The 17,591-nt window shown below is 41.7% G+C and overlaps 1 protein-coding gene across 3 annotated transcripts in view; it reads left to right on the top strand.

The window, feature by feature from the left end:
* Nucleotides 1-17,591, top strand: part of doc2b (double C2-like domains, beta) — a 449,891-nt gene that overhangs the window by 127,203 nt on the left and 305,097 nt on the right. For all 3 annotated transcript variants that reach the window (XM_060912437.1, XM_060912435.1, XM_060912436.1), the window contains 2 exons: nt 1,898-1,996; nt 2,147-2,317. In XM_060912437.1, coding sequence (XP_060768420.1) covers nt 1,898-1,996; nt 2,147-2,317 — 270 coding nt within the window. The remainder of the gene's footprint in view (nt 1-1,897; nt 1,997-2,146; nt 2,318-17,591) is intronic.

Raw genomic sequence — 17,591 nt, 5'->3', positions numbered from 1 at the left:
TCCATCATTCTACCGCTAAACAAACAACTGATCACACCGAGGTGCTCACTGATGTTTATCAGTTTGGTCCCGCGTTTCCTTTCCTTCGTATATAACCTAACATCTTTTCTTCTCACTTTCCGTTACTGTAGTCGGTCTTTCATGTTTCATTCGTGTCCTCCATTTTCCTCTCCGGTTTCAAATTTGTATCCTACAATGCCTTGCGTGAACAGGGAAAGCCCACCACGTCATGCAAGATGTAGTATCTTGTATTGGGTCATGGTGAAGCAGGAAAAAATAGTGGAGAATTTAGGACCATCTCATCTCATTATGTCTAGCCACTTTATCCTTCTACAGGGTCGCAGGCAAGCTGGAGCCTATCCCAGCTGACTACGGGCGAAAGGCGGGGTACACCCTGGACAAGTCGCCAGGTCATCACAGGACTGACACATAGACACAGACAACCATTCACACTCACATTCACACCTACGGTCAATTTAGGGTCACCAGTTAACCTAACCTGCATGTCTTTGGACTGTGGGGGAAACCGGAGCACCCGGAGGAAACCCACGCGGACACGGGGAGAACATGCAAACTCCACACAGAAAGGCCCTCGCCGGCCACGGGGCTCGAACCCGGACCTTCTTGCTGTGAGGCGACAGCGCTAACCACTACACCACCGTGCCGCCATTTAGGGCCACATGGCCCTAAATTCATTAATTGTTCTATTAAAAAAAAAAAAATTAGGTGTCAGGGAAAATTCTTTTTATGACCTACACTTGAAAAATCTGAAAGGCGGTCTAGCTTTAAATGTTTCTGATTGAAAAGACAACATTTCTTTGTTAGTGATTTCCTGAAGAATTGTCAAAAATCTACCTCGGACTCCTCTTTGTCTCGGAGGTTTGTTTTTATGCCTCCGCCACCTTAAGGTGCAGGAGGCATTATGTTTTCGGGTTGTCCGTCTGTCTGTGCGTCCGTCCGTCCGTCCATGCGTGCGTCCGTCCTGAAACCTTGTGAACACCATACCTCAAAGGCTAATGAAAGGAATTTCACCAAACTTTCACCATTTGTGCGCTTTGGGACAAACATGAACTGATTAGATTTTGAGGTTAAAAGGTCACAGGTCAAGATTACTGTGAGGTCAAATGTCCATCCCCAAACTTTGTGAACACCATATCTCAAAGACTAATGAAAGGAATTTCACCAAACTTTCACCATTTGTGCACTTTGGGACAAAGATAAACTGATTAGATTTTGAGATCAAAAGGTCTAAGGTCAAGGTCACTGTCAGGTCAAATGTCTGTCCGAAAACCTTGTGAACACAATATCTCCAAGGCAAATGAAAGGAATTTCACCAAACTTTCACCATTTGTGTGCTTTGGAACAAACATGAACTGATTAGATTTTGAGGTTAAAAGGTCACAGGTCAAGATTACTGTGAGGTCAAATGTCCATCCCCAAATCACAACTCAATAAGGCGTGTAGTCTACCAGGCGGAGGCATCCCCATCGACGCCGTTGGCGTCGAGTTCTATCTAGTTCTTTAATTAAAACATCAACAGTCCCAAATAGCTTACTTTTAACCGTATATGTTCGCTACATGGGGTGTAGTGCACTTGCGTAACTATTCATTTGCCCACCTGGATTTAACATGACTTGTAGGACTCTCCTAGAACCTATCTGGGTTGTTCCTTAGAAAGGATTTTATGTCGAATAATTTTATTTTATTGAATTACAGAAGCAGTGCGTAATTTCAACAGTTTAAATTTATGACTCCGGTCTTGCAGCTTGTGCACAGGATCTTAAACTTCATAGAGCTAGGCTCATGCTCTGCTTTCCTGCGAAGAGTCAGTCAAATCGTGAAACGCGGCAACATTTTGCCCCCTCCATCACACTCTTGTGTCTTTCTGTCTCTACAGTCGACTCGAGTGGGAGTGATGACAGTGACTCCGAGCTCAGCGATGCCAGTACTGACAGAAAGACCTTCATCCCTGAGACCACGAAAAGACGACACTCGGGTAACTCTATAAGCTTACTCCAACAGCTCGTGCCTAAAACTTTGGTTTTTTTTTTTTTTTTAAATGTTGCATGTATACAGTATGTCAAAAAATCTAATCTAGCTGTTTTGGAAAATCGATCTGTTTCACAACCTCTTCCATCCTGGTCAGCTCTGTCCGAGTCGAGCGGTAGCGTGGCTCTCACGTCCCTGCAGTCCATCCTGAGCAGCCCGTCCCGAGCCAGCTTCCTGTCAGAGAGCCACTCCAGCCTAGTCAGTGAGCGCAGCAGCCTGGCCCCCGCCCTGGAGGATGAGGACACGGACCAGGGCCGCACGTCATCGTGTGAGTAATCTCTCTCTCTGTCTGTCTCTCACACACACAGCTTATCGGTCTTCCATAAAACATGTGTATCTTGCACTATGTATTAGTGCTGTGGTGGACAGGGCAGTATAACTACCTGAGCTCAGCTCCAGGAACTTCATCCAGATCGACGTAGAGGGATTTCACAGATCTTCAGCTAAAACCAAATGAAAAGTATAAAAGCTCGCGACATTTATTAGCAAGCAGTTAACTAGTAGTTATTAACCTGTGGAGTAATGCTGCACTCAATTTCATTCAAAAAAGGGAAGGCGGAGCTTGGGGTGACATTTTTTTGATCGCCGTCCGTCAGAGCGACAAAGTAAGCGGGGAAAGCGTGAAAGCCTTCATGTTTACGTTTTGCTAGTAACAAGCTAGCCAGCTAACTTGGATGTTGATGAGCTATGTATATTTTCCTCCTTAAAACAGTATCGTCAGTGTTATAGATTTATCAGGCTAATATGTTATACTTGTTTACACAGCAGAACGCATTTAAAAGTAAAAAAAAAAAAAAAAAGTGCTACTTTAGTGTTTACCGTTGATGATGTGAGCAGCCATGTTGATTTGACATCAGTGTTGCCCCTTTTCCACCAAAGCAGTTCCAGGGCTGGTTCGGGGCCAATGCTTAGTTTGGAACCGGGTTTTCTGTTTCCACTGACAAAGAACTGGCTCTGGGGCCAGAAAAACCGGTTCCAGGCTAGCACCAACTCTCTGCTGGGCCAGAGGAAAGAACCGCTTCCGTCAGCGGGGGGGCGGAGTTGTTAAGACCAACAACAATAACAAGACCGCGAAAGGTCGCCATTTTTAAGCGACGAGAAGCAGCGGCTGTACAAACGCGAAGTCATCCATTAGTGTTGTTGTTGTTGCTGCTTCCGTGTTGTTTTTGCTTAGATGTTCGCACCAAGGTTTATGCAAACGTAACTGACGTATACAGCGATGTAATGACGTGGCTTCCCTTAGCACCGCGAGCTATGGAAAAGCAAACTGGTTCTCAGCTGGATCGCAAGTTGAACGAGTTGAGAACCAGCACTGGCCCCGAACCAGCCCTGGAACTGATTTGGTGGAAAAGGGGTATTTGTTAACTGAGACTTTCCGAGCAGGAATTGAGTTGAATTTCCTTTGTTTGTTTGTTTCTTTCTTTCTTTCTTTCTTTCTAGTCTGAGGTTAAGAGTTACAAGGTTGAGTTGAATACAGCGTAAGGTCCATCCATCCAGCCACAGTTTAATTGTTGCATATCACTTGCCCTTTGTGGTCAACACACTGGTCTCAAAAGCTTTTCTAAAAAAGCTAGACGGCCTTTCGATGTCATAAAATCAGTGAAATTTAGTTCCTTTTGAAATTTGGTCATTGTGATTTTTGTTTATTTCTGTAATATCTAAAAAAAAAAAAACCCTAGGCCGTTCTGTAGCTGGGACGTTATTTAATTTGAGTGGATTAAAGCAAATAATGTGCATGAAATCGTTCACTTTGCGCAGACAGAGGAAGTCCTCTTTTTCTTCTTCTTTTGGGTTTTACGGCAGCTGGCATCCACAGTGTTGCATTACCGCCATCTACAGGTTTAGCTTTGAGCGTGCACTGACAGTTCCATCATTCTTTCACTAAACGAACAGTTGGTCACACCGAGGTGCTCGCTGACCGCCGACATTTATTAGTTTGGTCCTAACCTAACGTCTTTTCTTCTCGCTTTCCGTTACTGTAGTCAGTCTTTCACATTTCATTCGCACACTCACACCCTCTATTGTTCTTTCCGGTTTCAAATTTGTAACCCACAATGCCTTGCGTGAACAGGGAAAGCCCATCACGTGATGTGATGCATGATGTAGTATCTTGTATTGCATCATGGTGAAGCAGGAAAAAATAGCAGAGAATTTAGGGCCACGTGGCTCTAAATTCATTAATTGTTCTATTTAAAAAAAAAAAAGTAATAAAATTGGAAGTCTGCGATTCGAATTCGGTCCACTCAACAAAAATAATTGGGTGTCGGGGAAAATTCTTTTTATGACCTACACTTGAAAAATCTGAAAGGCAGTCTAGCTTTAATGCTTAGTTACCCAAAGTGTTTTTATTTTTAAACACACTCTAAGACAAAAGAGGAAACAAATCAGTTGCCCCTTGTGGCTGAAACTGGTATAGCATGCTTACTGTTAATATTTAGCTACCTGAACAAAAAAAAATGAACACTTACAAAGACGAAAGAAAAATAAAACAAAAAAAGTTGCCCTTTGTCGTCAAAACTGGAATAACGTACTGGTTTTTGGTGCATCTGATCAGCAAATTTTCTTTTTTAATCAGGAATTTCTTTTTCTCAATGCCGAAAATGGTCAAACTGATAATGGAAATTAATTTCCCAACATTTTTTGTTAAACAAAGCAGAAAAAAATAAATGCAGTGAAAAAAGACACTATTTTTTTCTAATCTTTCCTTTCAGGTTCTTCCATATATCATCATTACTTATTTAAAAAAAAAAAATCAAACATTTCCTCGCTTTTTACATTTTTTAAAATAAATCTAGTTAAGGTTTAAAGCGTGCTTCAGAACCGAATTTATCGTTTTTATATTTTTGATACAAATGCGGTACATCTGCAGGGAGCCGCAGAGGGAAGCACATTTCATTTAAGATAAAGTTAATGGTGCGTGTCATTTTGCGGAGCTCATGCGCTTAGTCAGAGAAGTGCACGTATCCTTCGTACCTCAAAGGTTTCAGGCAGAATTCAGTGAAACACTGTAGCCTTTAGAGTTTTGCCATTCTCAGGGATCATCAAGCTATTTTCCAGCCCATTCCTGTGTGTGCGCTTGCATGATAGTCCGTGTGTGCGCATGCGAGCTATTCTTCATGTCGGCTGCATGTAAATGAACCATGCTTTGCCTTTATTGTGCTTCTCTAATAAGCTGTCTCTCCCACTGCTATTCAAACGGACGTTGCCAAACCACTCGCTCACGCATGCCCAATTAGCTTTCATTTACAGAGCGATGGCGTGCGCACTGGCCTGCTTCGCTGTCCAATTTGTACTGCTCACTTCTGCAGCTCCCTCTGTACTCTCTTCACGTGCTTTTCTTAAACAGGGCTCCTTTCACTTGTAGCAGCCTAAAGCACGTCGTAACACCATGTCGGTAAATTTCTCGCCAAAGAAATGGAGACACTTTAGCGTGTTATTTATTACACTTCGAGCTTAAGATGGGATTGCGCCGGTTGTTCGTTTCTCTCCATTTATCTCTGTTCAAACAGCGCTAATCATGCTTCAAGGATACCACGCTTTTGGTTCCAGGTGAATTCTTTTCAGGACCATATCGCATTAGCGCATCATTATTCACTTCATAATGAGGTACTACATATACAGGCATGCACTCCTGCGTTCTCCTTCTTAAACAAGCAGACCTTTACTTCGTTAGCTAAATAACAGTCACATTTTGTATGAAGTCCAGTGGGACTATGGTTACCATCAAGGGCTCTCAAAAGGCATAAGTGAAAAAGCACGCACGCCATCATTAAAAACAGAGATTATCAGAGAGAGTCGAATCCCCCATGATGCCACAACCATCTGTCGCTGGGAGTCCAAGATAATTGGACTTGACCATGCTGTCTGTGAGGGAGCACACTCTCTCTCCCTTGTCAATCACAGCAACACGACCCAACCATGGACATCTCTGAGGTCATGTATGCAGAAGAGGGCGGATAGCGAGCGCCTCCTTCGAAATGCGTTATGCTGCGGTTCAGAATGATTCGTCTGGCTACCATCTTCGCTTTTTGGTCGCAGTCGATCTTTGAAAGTTGAGAGAACCTTTGAGACAGCGTTTCCAAAAAGCACACCAGGTGCTTAGTTTTTTTTTTTTCTTTTTTATCAGACATCTAATTTATTGGGTTTGTTTACCTGACATGTTTCGACGTACAACTTCCGTCTTCCTCAGAGTGTCACCGGATGTTAATTGGTGACGCATCTTTTATCAGCTGCTGTTTCTGAAGGCGTGGCCTTCCTGTCTGGTTTGACAGGTCGGTCACGCCTTCTACTGTCTGTTTGTCCCCTGCAAGATGGCACTCCAGGTGTGGGAGAGCATGTATGCTCCCTCATCCCGGTTGATGGTCCTCGGGCTTCGCTTACGGATCTCCATGGCCTCCCTGATCCAGCGCTGATGTTTGTTATCTTCTGTGCGGATGACTCTGGCATTCCCCCAGTCCATAATGTGATTTTCCCTTTTACAGTGATCTGTTATAGCTGACTTATAATTTTCCTGTTGTGCCTTTTCTTTTATTGTTCGGGTTTGTCTTGTAGCTGTCTCCTTTTCGCACTCTTTCTTATGTTCATTTTTTCTTGTGCTGAAACTCCTTCCTGTCTCCCCAATATAAGTTTTATTGCATAATTTACATGGAATCTCATATATGGTGTTGCATCTGTTGTCCGGATGTATTCTGTCTTTGGGATGCACCAGGATCTGACGGAGTGTTGTGTGTGGTTTGACAGGTGTGTTAACATTGTGTTTCCTCATTACTCTTTGAATGCGTTCAGTTATTCCCCTGATGTATGGTAATGTAACTACTCCCCTGTGTTCTTGTTTGTTAGTTTGTTTTTTCTCTTTCTTCTGTGTTTTGTTGTTTTTAACCTGTTCCGCCCCTTTGGATATTGCCCATTGTGGATATTGACATGCTTTCAGTGCGTGTTGTATATGTTGTTCCTCCTGTTCTTTGTCCTGTGGATCTGTAATTATTGCTGTGCGTTCATGTAATGTTCTAACTACGGATATTTTGTGCATTATGGGGTGTTCGGAAGTCCAGTTTAAATATTGGTCGGTGTGTGTGGGTTTTCTGTGTACTTTTATTTTGATATCCCCATCTTCTGTGTGTTGTATTTTTAAATCCAAAAATGCTATTGACTGTTCTGTTTCTTCTTCATGTGTGAATTTTATATTGCCGGTATTGTCTATGGTGTTAAGATGGTCGGTGAGTTGTTGAGTGTGTCCCCTCTTTACTTTTTCCAATATGTCGTCCACATACCGTTTCCAGAGTGTTGGTCTGTATTCCGCTGGTATTGTGGTGAGTGCTTTTTGCTCCAGATCCTCCATGAAGAAACCGCACATGATGGCTGATAGTGGGTCTCCCATGGCAAAACCTTCCTTCTGTCTGTAGATTGTATTCCTGAACTGAAAGTATGTGAATGTGGCGATGAATTGAAGAAACTGAGTGATGTCTTGTACGGTGAGGTTTGTACGTTTCTTGAGCGTCCTGTCTGTTTTTAATTTGTCTTGTACTATCTGTATGGTGGCTTCCGTGGGTGTTCTGGTGAAAAGAGATATGACATCATGTGAAATGAAAACTTCATCTTGCTGCATTTTGATGTTTTTTAGTTCTTCTGCCAGATGTTTTGAGTTTTTGCAGTGTTGGTCTGTGAGTCCTAGTAATGGTTTAATTATTTCGGTGAGTGCTTTTGATAAGTTGTATGTGACCGAACCAATGCTATCTACTATGGGGCGTAATGGTGTTCCTGGTTTGTGTATTTTTGGTGTGCCGTAAATCCTGGGGATGACATTGGCTGTGGGTACTAAATGATTGTAATCCTGCTTATCTATTTTATTTTCATTGAGTAGTGGTTTTAGTAGTGCTTTAAGTTTCTTTTTCTTGTCTTCTGTTGGGTCTTTTTGTAATATTTCAAATGCGTTGTCGCTGAGTAATTCATTCATTTTTCGTTCATATTCATCAGTGTCCATAATAACTGTTGTTCTGCCTTTATCTGCTGGGAGGATTGTGATATCTTTATTTTTTGCTAATGTTTTCATGGCTTTGGCTTCCTGTTTGGTGATGTTGCTGGGTGGTGGTTTGGCCGTTTTCAATATACCAGCTATTGCGTTTCTTAGTGCTGCTTTTTGTCCGTGATCCTGTATTTTCTCACATGCTAACTCAGTTGCCAGAATGAATTCATCGTGTGGTATGTTGTTCGGTGTGACAGCGTAGTTGAGTCCTTTTGCTAGTATACTGCGTTCTGCTTGTGAGAGTTTGTACCTTGATATGTTGTAAATCCATTTGTCGTTGATGTGTGTGTGCTCCGGTTCTGCCTTCTTTTTCTGTGCGATGAGTTTGTCCAGTTTTCGTATTTGTCGGGTTTTTGTCTCCGTGAATTCCTGTTCGTGTATGTCTGCCAAGTGTCCGTGTATTGCCATTTCCATTTCCTTGTTTTGGGGAAACCGGCGTTTGAAAGTTTCCGTCTCTCTGTGTAGTTCGCTGTTGATATTATTTAGTTTATCCGTTGTGCACCGTATCCGTTCTTTTACCAGAGTCATCCGCACTTTCCTGATCATCTTTTCCGCGTTTCTGGTTGGAATTGGGTTCTTGATGTTCAGGCTGGCCGGTACGACTTCCTCATCCCGGCAGCGCAGATTGAATCTCAGGTAATTCCTGTAGCGGGCCCGTTTCCGTGTCAATCGCTCTAGGCGGCGAAACTCCTTGATGCTTTCGTCTCCGTAACTAATTCTTAATCTTTCGATTACGTTCATTATGTCTTATATTAAATATAGTTAGTTTTTTTTTTCTTTTTTATCAGACATCTAATTTATTGGGTTTGTTTACCTGACATGTTTCGACGTACAACTTCCGTCTTCCTCAGAGTGTCACCGGATGTTACACAGCAGCTGATAAAAGATGCGTCACCAATTAACATCCGGTGACACTCTGAGGAAGACGGAAGTTGTACGTCGAAACATGTCAGGTAAACAAACCCAATAAATTAGATGTCTGATAAAAAAGAAAAAAAAACTAACTATATTTAATATAAGACATAATGAACGTAATCGAAACACCAGGTGCTTGTTTATCTCCTGACCATTCAAGCTGCAAGTTCAGAGGGCCAAGTGAGGAACGCAAGCATGGAGTGCAGGTGTAGAAATGATTTGGAAATGAGTGACTATAAGGAGATTTACAACGTGTTGAATTGGAAATATTTCCAGTATTCCAGTAATCCCAGGACCTACCCCTCCGAAACATTAGTAACTGTTCTGTGTTTACCATTATTGTAGATAGTAAGTTGTAATTATCCCCCGCCCCAACGAAGTTTGGTGGGTGATCGCGAAACAGGTTCCGTCCGTCCGGTCACGTTTTCGTTTCCGGGCCATATCTTTAAAACTACTGAAGATATCTTCATGAAACTTTGTATGCATATCAAACATGTGAACTGGTGCCTTTTGCTATTTTGGATTTTTTTTGGAAAAAAAAAGTATTATTCAAATTTTTACATAAAAAATAGATTTTGACTTGAGCAATGTTCGTTTCCGGAGCATATATCCAAAATTTTTCATGATACGGATTTGAAACTTGGTATGCACGTTAACAAGGTGATGTAGATGTGCCTTTTCATACTAAGAAATTTGCGAAATTTAAATTTTTCATTTTAAACAATTTCAGACCTAGTCTCTCAGGTTAGTCTTAGGGGTAGGTTTTGTTTCCGGAGCAGAACTTGAAAACTATGAGTGGTATGGTCTTGAAAGTTGGTATATGTGTTGATTTTAAGTAATGTACAGTGGTGCTTGAAAGTTTGTGAACCCTTTAGAATTTTCTATATTTCTGCATAAATATGACCGAAAACAACATTGTCAGATTTTCACACAAGTCTTAAAAGTAGATAAAGAGAACCCAGTTAAACAAATGAGACAAAAATATTATACTTGGTCATTTATTTATTGAGGAAAATGATCCAATATTACATATCTGTGAGTGGCAAAAGTATGTGAACCTTTGCTTTCAGTATCTGGTGTGACCCCCTTGTGCAGCAATAACTGCAGCTAAACGTTTCCGGTAACTGTTGATCAGTCCTGCACACCGGCTTGGAGGAATTTTAGCCCGTTCCTCCGTACAGAACAGCTTCAACTCTGGGATGTTGGTGGGTTTCCTCACATGAACTGCTCGCTTCAGGTCCTTCCACAGCATTTCGATTGGATTAAGGTCAGGACTTTGACGTGGCCATTCCAAAACATTAACTTTATTCTTCTTTAAGCATAAGGTTCTTATGCTGGAATGCAGTGTTTTCCTTTCTCCAAACATAACACTTCTCATTTAAACCAAAAATTTCTATTTTGGTCTCATCTGTCCACAAAACATTTTTCCAATAGCCTTCTGGCTTGTCCACGTGATCTTTAGCAAACTGCAGACGAGCAGCAATGTTCTTTTTGGAGAGCAGTGGCTTTCTCCTTGCAACCCTGCCATGCACACCATTGTTGTTCAGTGTTCTCCTGATGGTGGACTCATGAACATTAACATTAGCCAATGTGAGAGAGGCCTTCAGTTGCTTAGAAGTTACCCTGGGGTCCTTTGTGACCTTGCCGACTATTACATGCCTTGCTCTTGGAGTGATCTTTGTTGGTCGACCACTCCTGGGGAGGGTAACAATGGTCTTGAATTTCCTCCATTTGTACACAATCTGTCTGACTGTGGATTGGTGGAGTCCAAACTCTTTAGAGATGGTTTTGTAACTTTTTCCAGGCTGATGAGCATCAACAACGCTTTTTCTGAGGTCCTCAGAACTCTCCTTTGTTCGTGCCATGATACACTTCCACAAACGTGTGTTGTGAAGATCAGACTTTGATAGATCCCTGTTCTTTAAATAAAACAGGGTGCCCACTCACACCTGATTGTCATCCCATTGATTGAAAACACCTGACTCTATTTTCACCTTCAAATTAACTGCTAATCCTAGAGGTTCACATACTTTTGCCACTCACAGATGTGTAATATTGGATCATTTTCCTTAATAAAAAATGACCAAGTATAATGTTTTTGCCTCATTTGTTTAACTGGGTTCTCTTTATCTACTTTTAGGACTTGTGTGAAAATCCGATGTTGTTTTCGGTCATATTTATGCAGAAATATAGAAAATTCTAAAGGGTTCACAAACTTTCAAGCACCACTGTATGTGCCTTTTGATACTAAGAAATGTGAGAAATTTTAATTTTTAGCTCATCTGGACCAAAGGTCCGGTGGGTTTATGCCATGGGTCACTGCTGAGGTCAGTGTAAAGAGGTTGGGTTGGTTTCCTGCAGCCCAACTTGAAAAATGTGCCAAATAATATCTTGAAACTTGGTATATAGGGCGGGGGATATAGATGACTCTGTCTTCTTGTTCCATGTTGTGAGGTATCTGCAAAAGGACATAGTTTCTGTTATAACTACTGTAGCTATAAACAGATGTTCCATAGCCAGCCTCTCTCTCGAAAGTAATAAGGCAAAATAATGCTTTCTGCTGTGAAGACTTTCCTGTGGTGGAAAACCTAAAGTTGCAGCTTTATCTCTGACAGTTATGATAAACGCTAAATCTTCTGACAGTTAATGTTTTAAGAATCTGTTCACACTTGTGCAAGTTGTTTACAATCACTAATGGTGATGATACACGGGGCAACTTTTTGGGCAATGTTGGCGAGCAATGTTGCTGGGCAATTGCGTTTTGACTCTTTTCTATTGAGATTGGGCAACATTGTTTCTTTCTGAATGGTTTTGATAATCTCTGGCAACTTTTTGAGATAAGCCAATCAGAACGCGAGTATCGAGTCATGTGACCTCCGGTGAGGTTCGGATCAGAAATTTCAAACAAATATGGCGGCCGCTCAGTGTCAGTGGAGTGAAGAGATGGAGAGACTCATCTGTTTTTATGCCGGTAAGTTGTTATTTTAATATTCTATATGGAGGAATTTACCTCACCAAAGCTCTAAAAAAACAACAGACAGCTTGATTAAATGGTCACAGCAAAAATTAAGACATCGATTTTTTTTTTAGCTAACTGTAAACTGCCGTTGCTAACTGTTGTTGCCCATTGTTAGTTGCCCTGAAAAGTTGCCCTGTGTCTCACCTAGTTGCCCGTTGCCAGCAACATTGCTCGGCAACATTGCCCAAAAAGTTGCCCCGTGTATCATCACCATAAGTATCAGAACAAGCACATTATAAACCTCGTGACCAGAGTTAAGTTTGAAAGTAGGCTGATTTCAGGCAGTCTGATAGAGGCGATATAGGGCCCTAGTGGACCTTGCTACTGGTAACACTGTAACCCAGTACAACCTGCCGCATGGACGGGTGGTCGGCGTCTAAACTGGCTCCCCCACCAGTGTATACCCACCAGCAGGACTAAAAACAAGACCTGTCAAAGGGCGGATGAGCTCCTTGGGAGCCAACGGCCATCATGCAAGGTGACCCGTGGTATCACCTAAAAGCGGGGTTAAACAAACCTATCTCCCAGTCAGCCACTGCAGCAGACATTGATGCCGGTTTGTCTTGGCCCGTCCTTGCCACTGGGCTACACCATTGTTCTGTCAAGATGGTGCTGCTAGTAACTTGCAAAAGCTAGCAGTACTTTAAAACCCTTGCAAGCAGTTTCAGGACTATGGCTGAAAGGAACTTGTATCATACCGGCTCGAACATCGCCCGGCTTAACAAGGCTCGCGCTGGTCACCTCCCGCTCTGGGGGCCAGTGGAAAGTTTGCTAGGATGCAAGAAAATAGTGGCGGACTTTGATTTGTCCCTGATGCCACATGAAACCGTCATCGTCGTCATCAACGGACTGCAAAAAGAAAGAAAGAAGATATATAAATTAAAGTGTGTGTGTGATTTGTAAGCTGGTTTGCTTGTACAAGCTCACATTTTGATTTGGAGCAGGTCCTTGGACCTGGCATAATAAGTTAGAAGGCAGCTCGTGGAGCAGATTTTATGCTCGTCTCAGCTTTTACACCTACATATATATATTTTAAATATGAAGCAGTTTTATTGCAAGTTAACCAATCAAGACTGCCAAACTTTTGACTTTTCCTCCTTCATTTATATTTGCCTGCTTTATGGCTCTGCCAAGCAAGCCATTCAAATTTTATGTGCTTTTAATACCATATCTTTTCATTTTTCCAGCTCAGCTTTAGTCTTGCCTTTCGTTAAATTGGCAGTGATGCAGACAGGAACGGGAGAGGAAAAAGAGAAGGAACCAAAAAAAAAAACAACCCCAGCCTATAAGTGATGCACAGTCCTCCATCAACTTGGCTGATGGCCAGAAGTGAAATCACCAGCGTGGGTCCGTCTGACTCTCGCACTCCTCTGCTTTCTCCTTGTTCTCAAAATCTGGAAGCCATTCTTCACACACACACGCATTATATATATACACACACACACATACATACACCCCTCCCTCCCTCCCTCCCTCTCTCTCATCCTTCATTTATTTAATCTGCCTTGACATTTTCAGAGTTTGCGTCTTTTCATTTTGCCGGCTTACATAACAGCGGTTCATCATTCTCTGCCATTTCTATGTTGCCACGCGCGTTGGCAGCAGCCGCACAGGGTGATGAATGATTTGTAGAATTCACGCTGAATGAGAAGCATTCTGCTGTTCATGGTCAAACAGCGCAGAGCTTTTGTCCAACTCGGACGGCTGTTTATTGAAATGAGCACGCCGCTGAGGTTTTCTGCCGCTTTTTAATGTACTGCCGAGGAGACTCTCGATTCAGAAGTCACGTGTGTCCATTTTGCCTAAAGTTTTTAGGAAGTTTTTAGTAATCTTTATTAAATGAAGGGGTTAGATGCCATGCCTGAAAATTTAAACTTGAATATTATTCATAAAGTGATATATCAAGGGTAAAAATAGTCCTTTTTTTTTTTAAGCCAATGAGCAAGTATGTACGCATAACATCTAAGACGGCATGATTTTTATGCACGTTTGCATGTAGATATCCCAGAAATTGAGTGACGTGTCAATCCTGCAAATCCATTCTCGTCCCATCCACGTTGATGCGCTGTAGGAATTGAAGTAGGAACATTTCTGATTCTCAAAGCCAGTATAGTCACACTCCAGACACGGCCAGTCGGCAGCGCTTCCATTTAAAGCCCAGTTAATCCAATGCTTGTCTGAGAGCTGCTCTTGAGTTTTATGTGTCTCTGCCACTATCAGTCCCCATGTGGATCAACTCGAAGCTTTCTGAACCAGAGTCAATTTGATTCCACTGCCCTGCCATTAATTATTCTTCGTCTGCAAAGCCAGTAGCCACTCAGGAACTCGTATCAGGGCCTGGATGTAGAATTGCCATTAGCGCATGCTTATGATTATGATTACTGTTAAGATGTACTTTCTCGTGCACAACACATTCATTTGTTCTTGACACCACGGTATTGTTGAGTCGATTTATTACCTCGCCCGGGACAGAGTCCACCGGGGGGGCAAGGTACAACCCCGATTCCAAAAGAGTTGGGACAAAGTACAAATTGTAAATAAAAACGGAATGCAATGATGTGGAAGTTTCAAAATTCCATATTTTATTCAGAATAGAACATAGATGACATATGAAATGTTTAAACTGAGAAAATGTATCATTTAAAGAGAAAAATTAGGTGATTTTAAATTTCATGACAACAACACATCTCAAAAAAGTTGGGACAAGGCCATGTTTACCACTGTGAGACATCCCCTTTTCTCTTTACAACAGTCTGTAAACGTCTGGGGACTGAGGAGACAAGTTGCTCAAGTTTAGGGATAGGAATGTTAACCCATTCTTGTCTAATGTAGGATTCTAGTTGCTCAACTGTCTTGGGTCTTTTTTGTCGTATCTTCCGTTTTATGATGCGCCAAATGTTTCCTATGGGTGAAAGATCTGGACTGCAGGCTGGCCGGTTCAGTACCCGGACCCTTCTTCTACACAGCCATGATGCTGTAATTGATGCAGTATGTGGTTTGGCATTGTCATGTTGGAAAATGCAAGGTCTTCTTTGAAAGAGACGTCATGTGGATGGGAGCATATGTTGCTCTAGAACCTGGATATACCTTTCAGCATTGATGGTGTCTTTCCAGATGTGTAAGCTGCCCATGCCACACGCACTAATGCAACCCCATACCATCAGAGATGCAGGCTTCTGAACTGAGCGCTGATAACAACTTGGGTTGTCCTTCTCCTCTTTAGTCCGAATGACACGGCGTCCCTGATTTCCATAAAGAACTTCAAATTTTGATTCGTCTGACCACAGAACAGTTTTCCACTTTGCCACAGTCCATTTTAAATGAGCCTCGGCCCAGAGAAGACGTCTGCGCTTCTGGATCGTGTTTAGATACGGCTTCTTCTTTGAACTATAGAGTTTTAGCTAGCAACGGCGGATGGCACGGTGAATTGTGTTCACAGATAATGTTCTCTGGAAATATTCCTGAGCCCATTTTGTGATTTCCAATACAGAAGCATGCCTGTATGTGATGCAGTGCTGTCTAAGGGTTTTCCGGCCTTGACCCTTACGCACAGAGATTCTTCCAGATTCTCTGAATCTTTTGATGATATTATGCACTGTAGATGATGATATGTTCAAACTCTTTGCAATTTTACACTGTCAAACTCCTTTCTGATATTGCTCCACTATTTGTCGGCGCAGAATTAGGGGGATTGGTGATCCTCTTCCCATCTTTACTTCTGAGAGCCGCTGCCACTCCGAGATGCTCTTTTTATACCCAGTCATGTTAATGACCTATTGCCAATTGACCTAATGAGTTGCAATTTGGTCCTCCAGCTGTTCCTTTTTTGTACCTTTAACTTTTCCAGCCTCTTATTGCCCCTGTCCCAACTTTTTTGAGATGTGTTGCTGTCATGAAATTTGAAATGAGCCAGTATTTGGCATGAAATTTCAAAATGTCTCACTTTCGACATTTGATATGTTGTCTCTGTTCTCTTGTGAATACAATATCAGTTTTTGAGATTTGTAAATTATTGCATTCTGTTTTTATTTACAATTTGTACTTTGTCCCAACTTTTTTGGAATCGGGGTTGTATTGTTTTCAGTCGGCTCTGTTTGTTATTTCGTTAACGATATTACGGGAAAGCAGCCGGATCAATCTTCATGAAACTTTCAGGATAGCTGGGCATTGGTCTCAAATAGCACCTCCAACATTTTGAGGGTCATCCGGTCAAGGTCACCAAAAAGGTCAAAATCATTTTTGTTGTGGCTGCTGCCTCGTATAGAGGCGCTAGCCACTACGTCATCGTGTTGTAAAAGCGTAACAATCACGCACTGTGCATGCGCATACACATATTCTGATTAAATTGGCCAGTGAGCATATACAGTTCGGTTCACCATCCGAAATAAATGGACTAAAGAAACAGGTTTATGCTTATTACAGAAGGAAAGTGCGTTCCACTGAGCTCTAGCGCCAGGCCATTTCCGGGAAATAAGAGTTTGGGTCATGGCGACAGTGTGTGTATATCAGCCTCGGTTCGGAGGTTTCAGTTTGGAAAACTGCAAGAGGTCAGAGTAGAATAATATAAAGTACAGACACTTGGTTTATTTTACTTCTGTGATTTTATTTTATTTTTTTTAAGTAGTTTATTTTTGGATTACGCTTCATTTTTTTTTTGTGAAGGGTGCCTATTTTTTTTTTTTTTTTGAGATATCTTCCTTCATATTAATCATCAGTGCTACTGGGCGAGGTTTGTTTTGCCTGGCAACACTTGTTTGCTTTAGTGTGATTATAGAAAATCGCACTTGCTGATTGGTCGAGAAATTCGGACTGTTTAATAATTATTCGCCAAAGTGCAAACGGAATATCTGTGAATAATAACCGAGACGTAGTCAAGGTCGTAATCTGTAATACTTCCTCATTTACGGTGACAAAGCAATCGGCCGCCATTTTGCCAAGTCACTCGAGGCGATTATCGAGAAATAGTCCGAATTTCTCAACCAATCAGCACGCACGATTTTCTATAATCACCTCCGTATTTATACTATTTCTCAATAATCCCCTCGAGCGACTCGGCAAAATGGCGGCCAGTCACTTCGTCACCGTAAGTGAGGAAGAATTACAGATTATGAAAGAAAATGCTGTTCCAAAAAGCATTGAAGATGCTACGAAGTTTGGTCTAAAACTATTCAAAGGTAAGGTGGAGTTGGGATTTATTTTATCAAGGATTTTGTGACTCGGTGTAGATAAGTGACTCAAGTCTGCGCTGCGCCACGCCGTTATTACATTTGCATGCCACTTTTGAAGCTTGAATAAATTTATTAATACAATTTTTTTTTTAAATAATTATCCGCCTCAGGCGAAGTGAATATGCTCACTTCGCTTTCTGCAAATAATTGTTAAATAACAGCAGCTCTGACACTAATCAGTGTTAGAAAATACTCGAATAATTGTTCATTACTGTACTCGAGTAAAATATACAGTTGCACTTCAGTATTATTGAAACCCAGAGGTGTCAAGTAACGAAGTACAAATACTTCGTTACTTTACTTAAGTAGAAATTTTGGTACTTTCTACTTTACTGGAGTAATAATTTTTCAACCTACT

This window comes from Neoarius graeffei, chromosome 28 (genome assembly GCF_027579695.1).
Source record: "Neoarius graeffei isolate fNeoGra1 chromosome 28, fNeoGra1.pri, whole genome shotgun sequence".
In the NCBI taxonomy this organism is placed as follows: Eukaryota; Metazoa; Chordata; class Actinopteri; order Siluriformes; family Ariidae; genus Neoarius; species Neoarius graeffei.
This window is presented reverse-complemented; position numbering and strand designations above follow the sequence as displayed.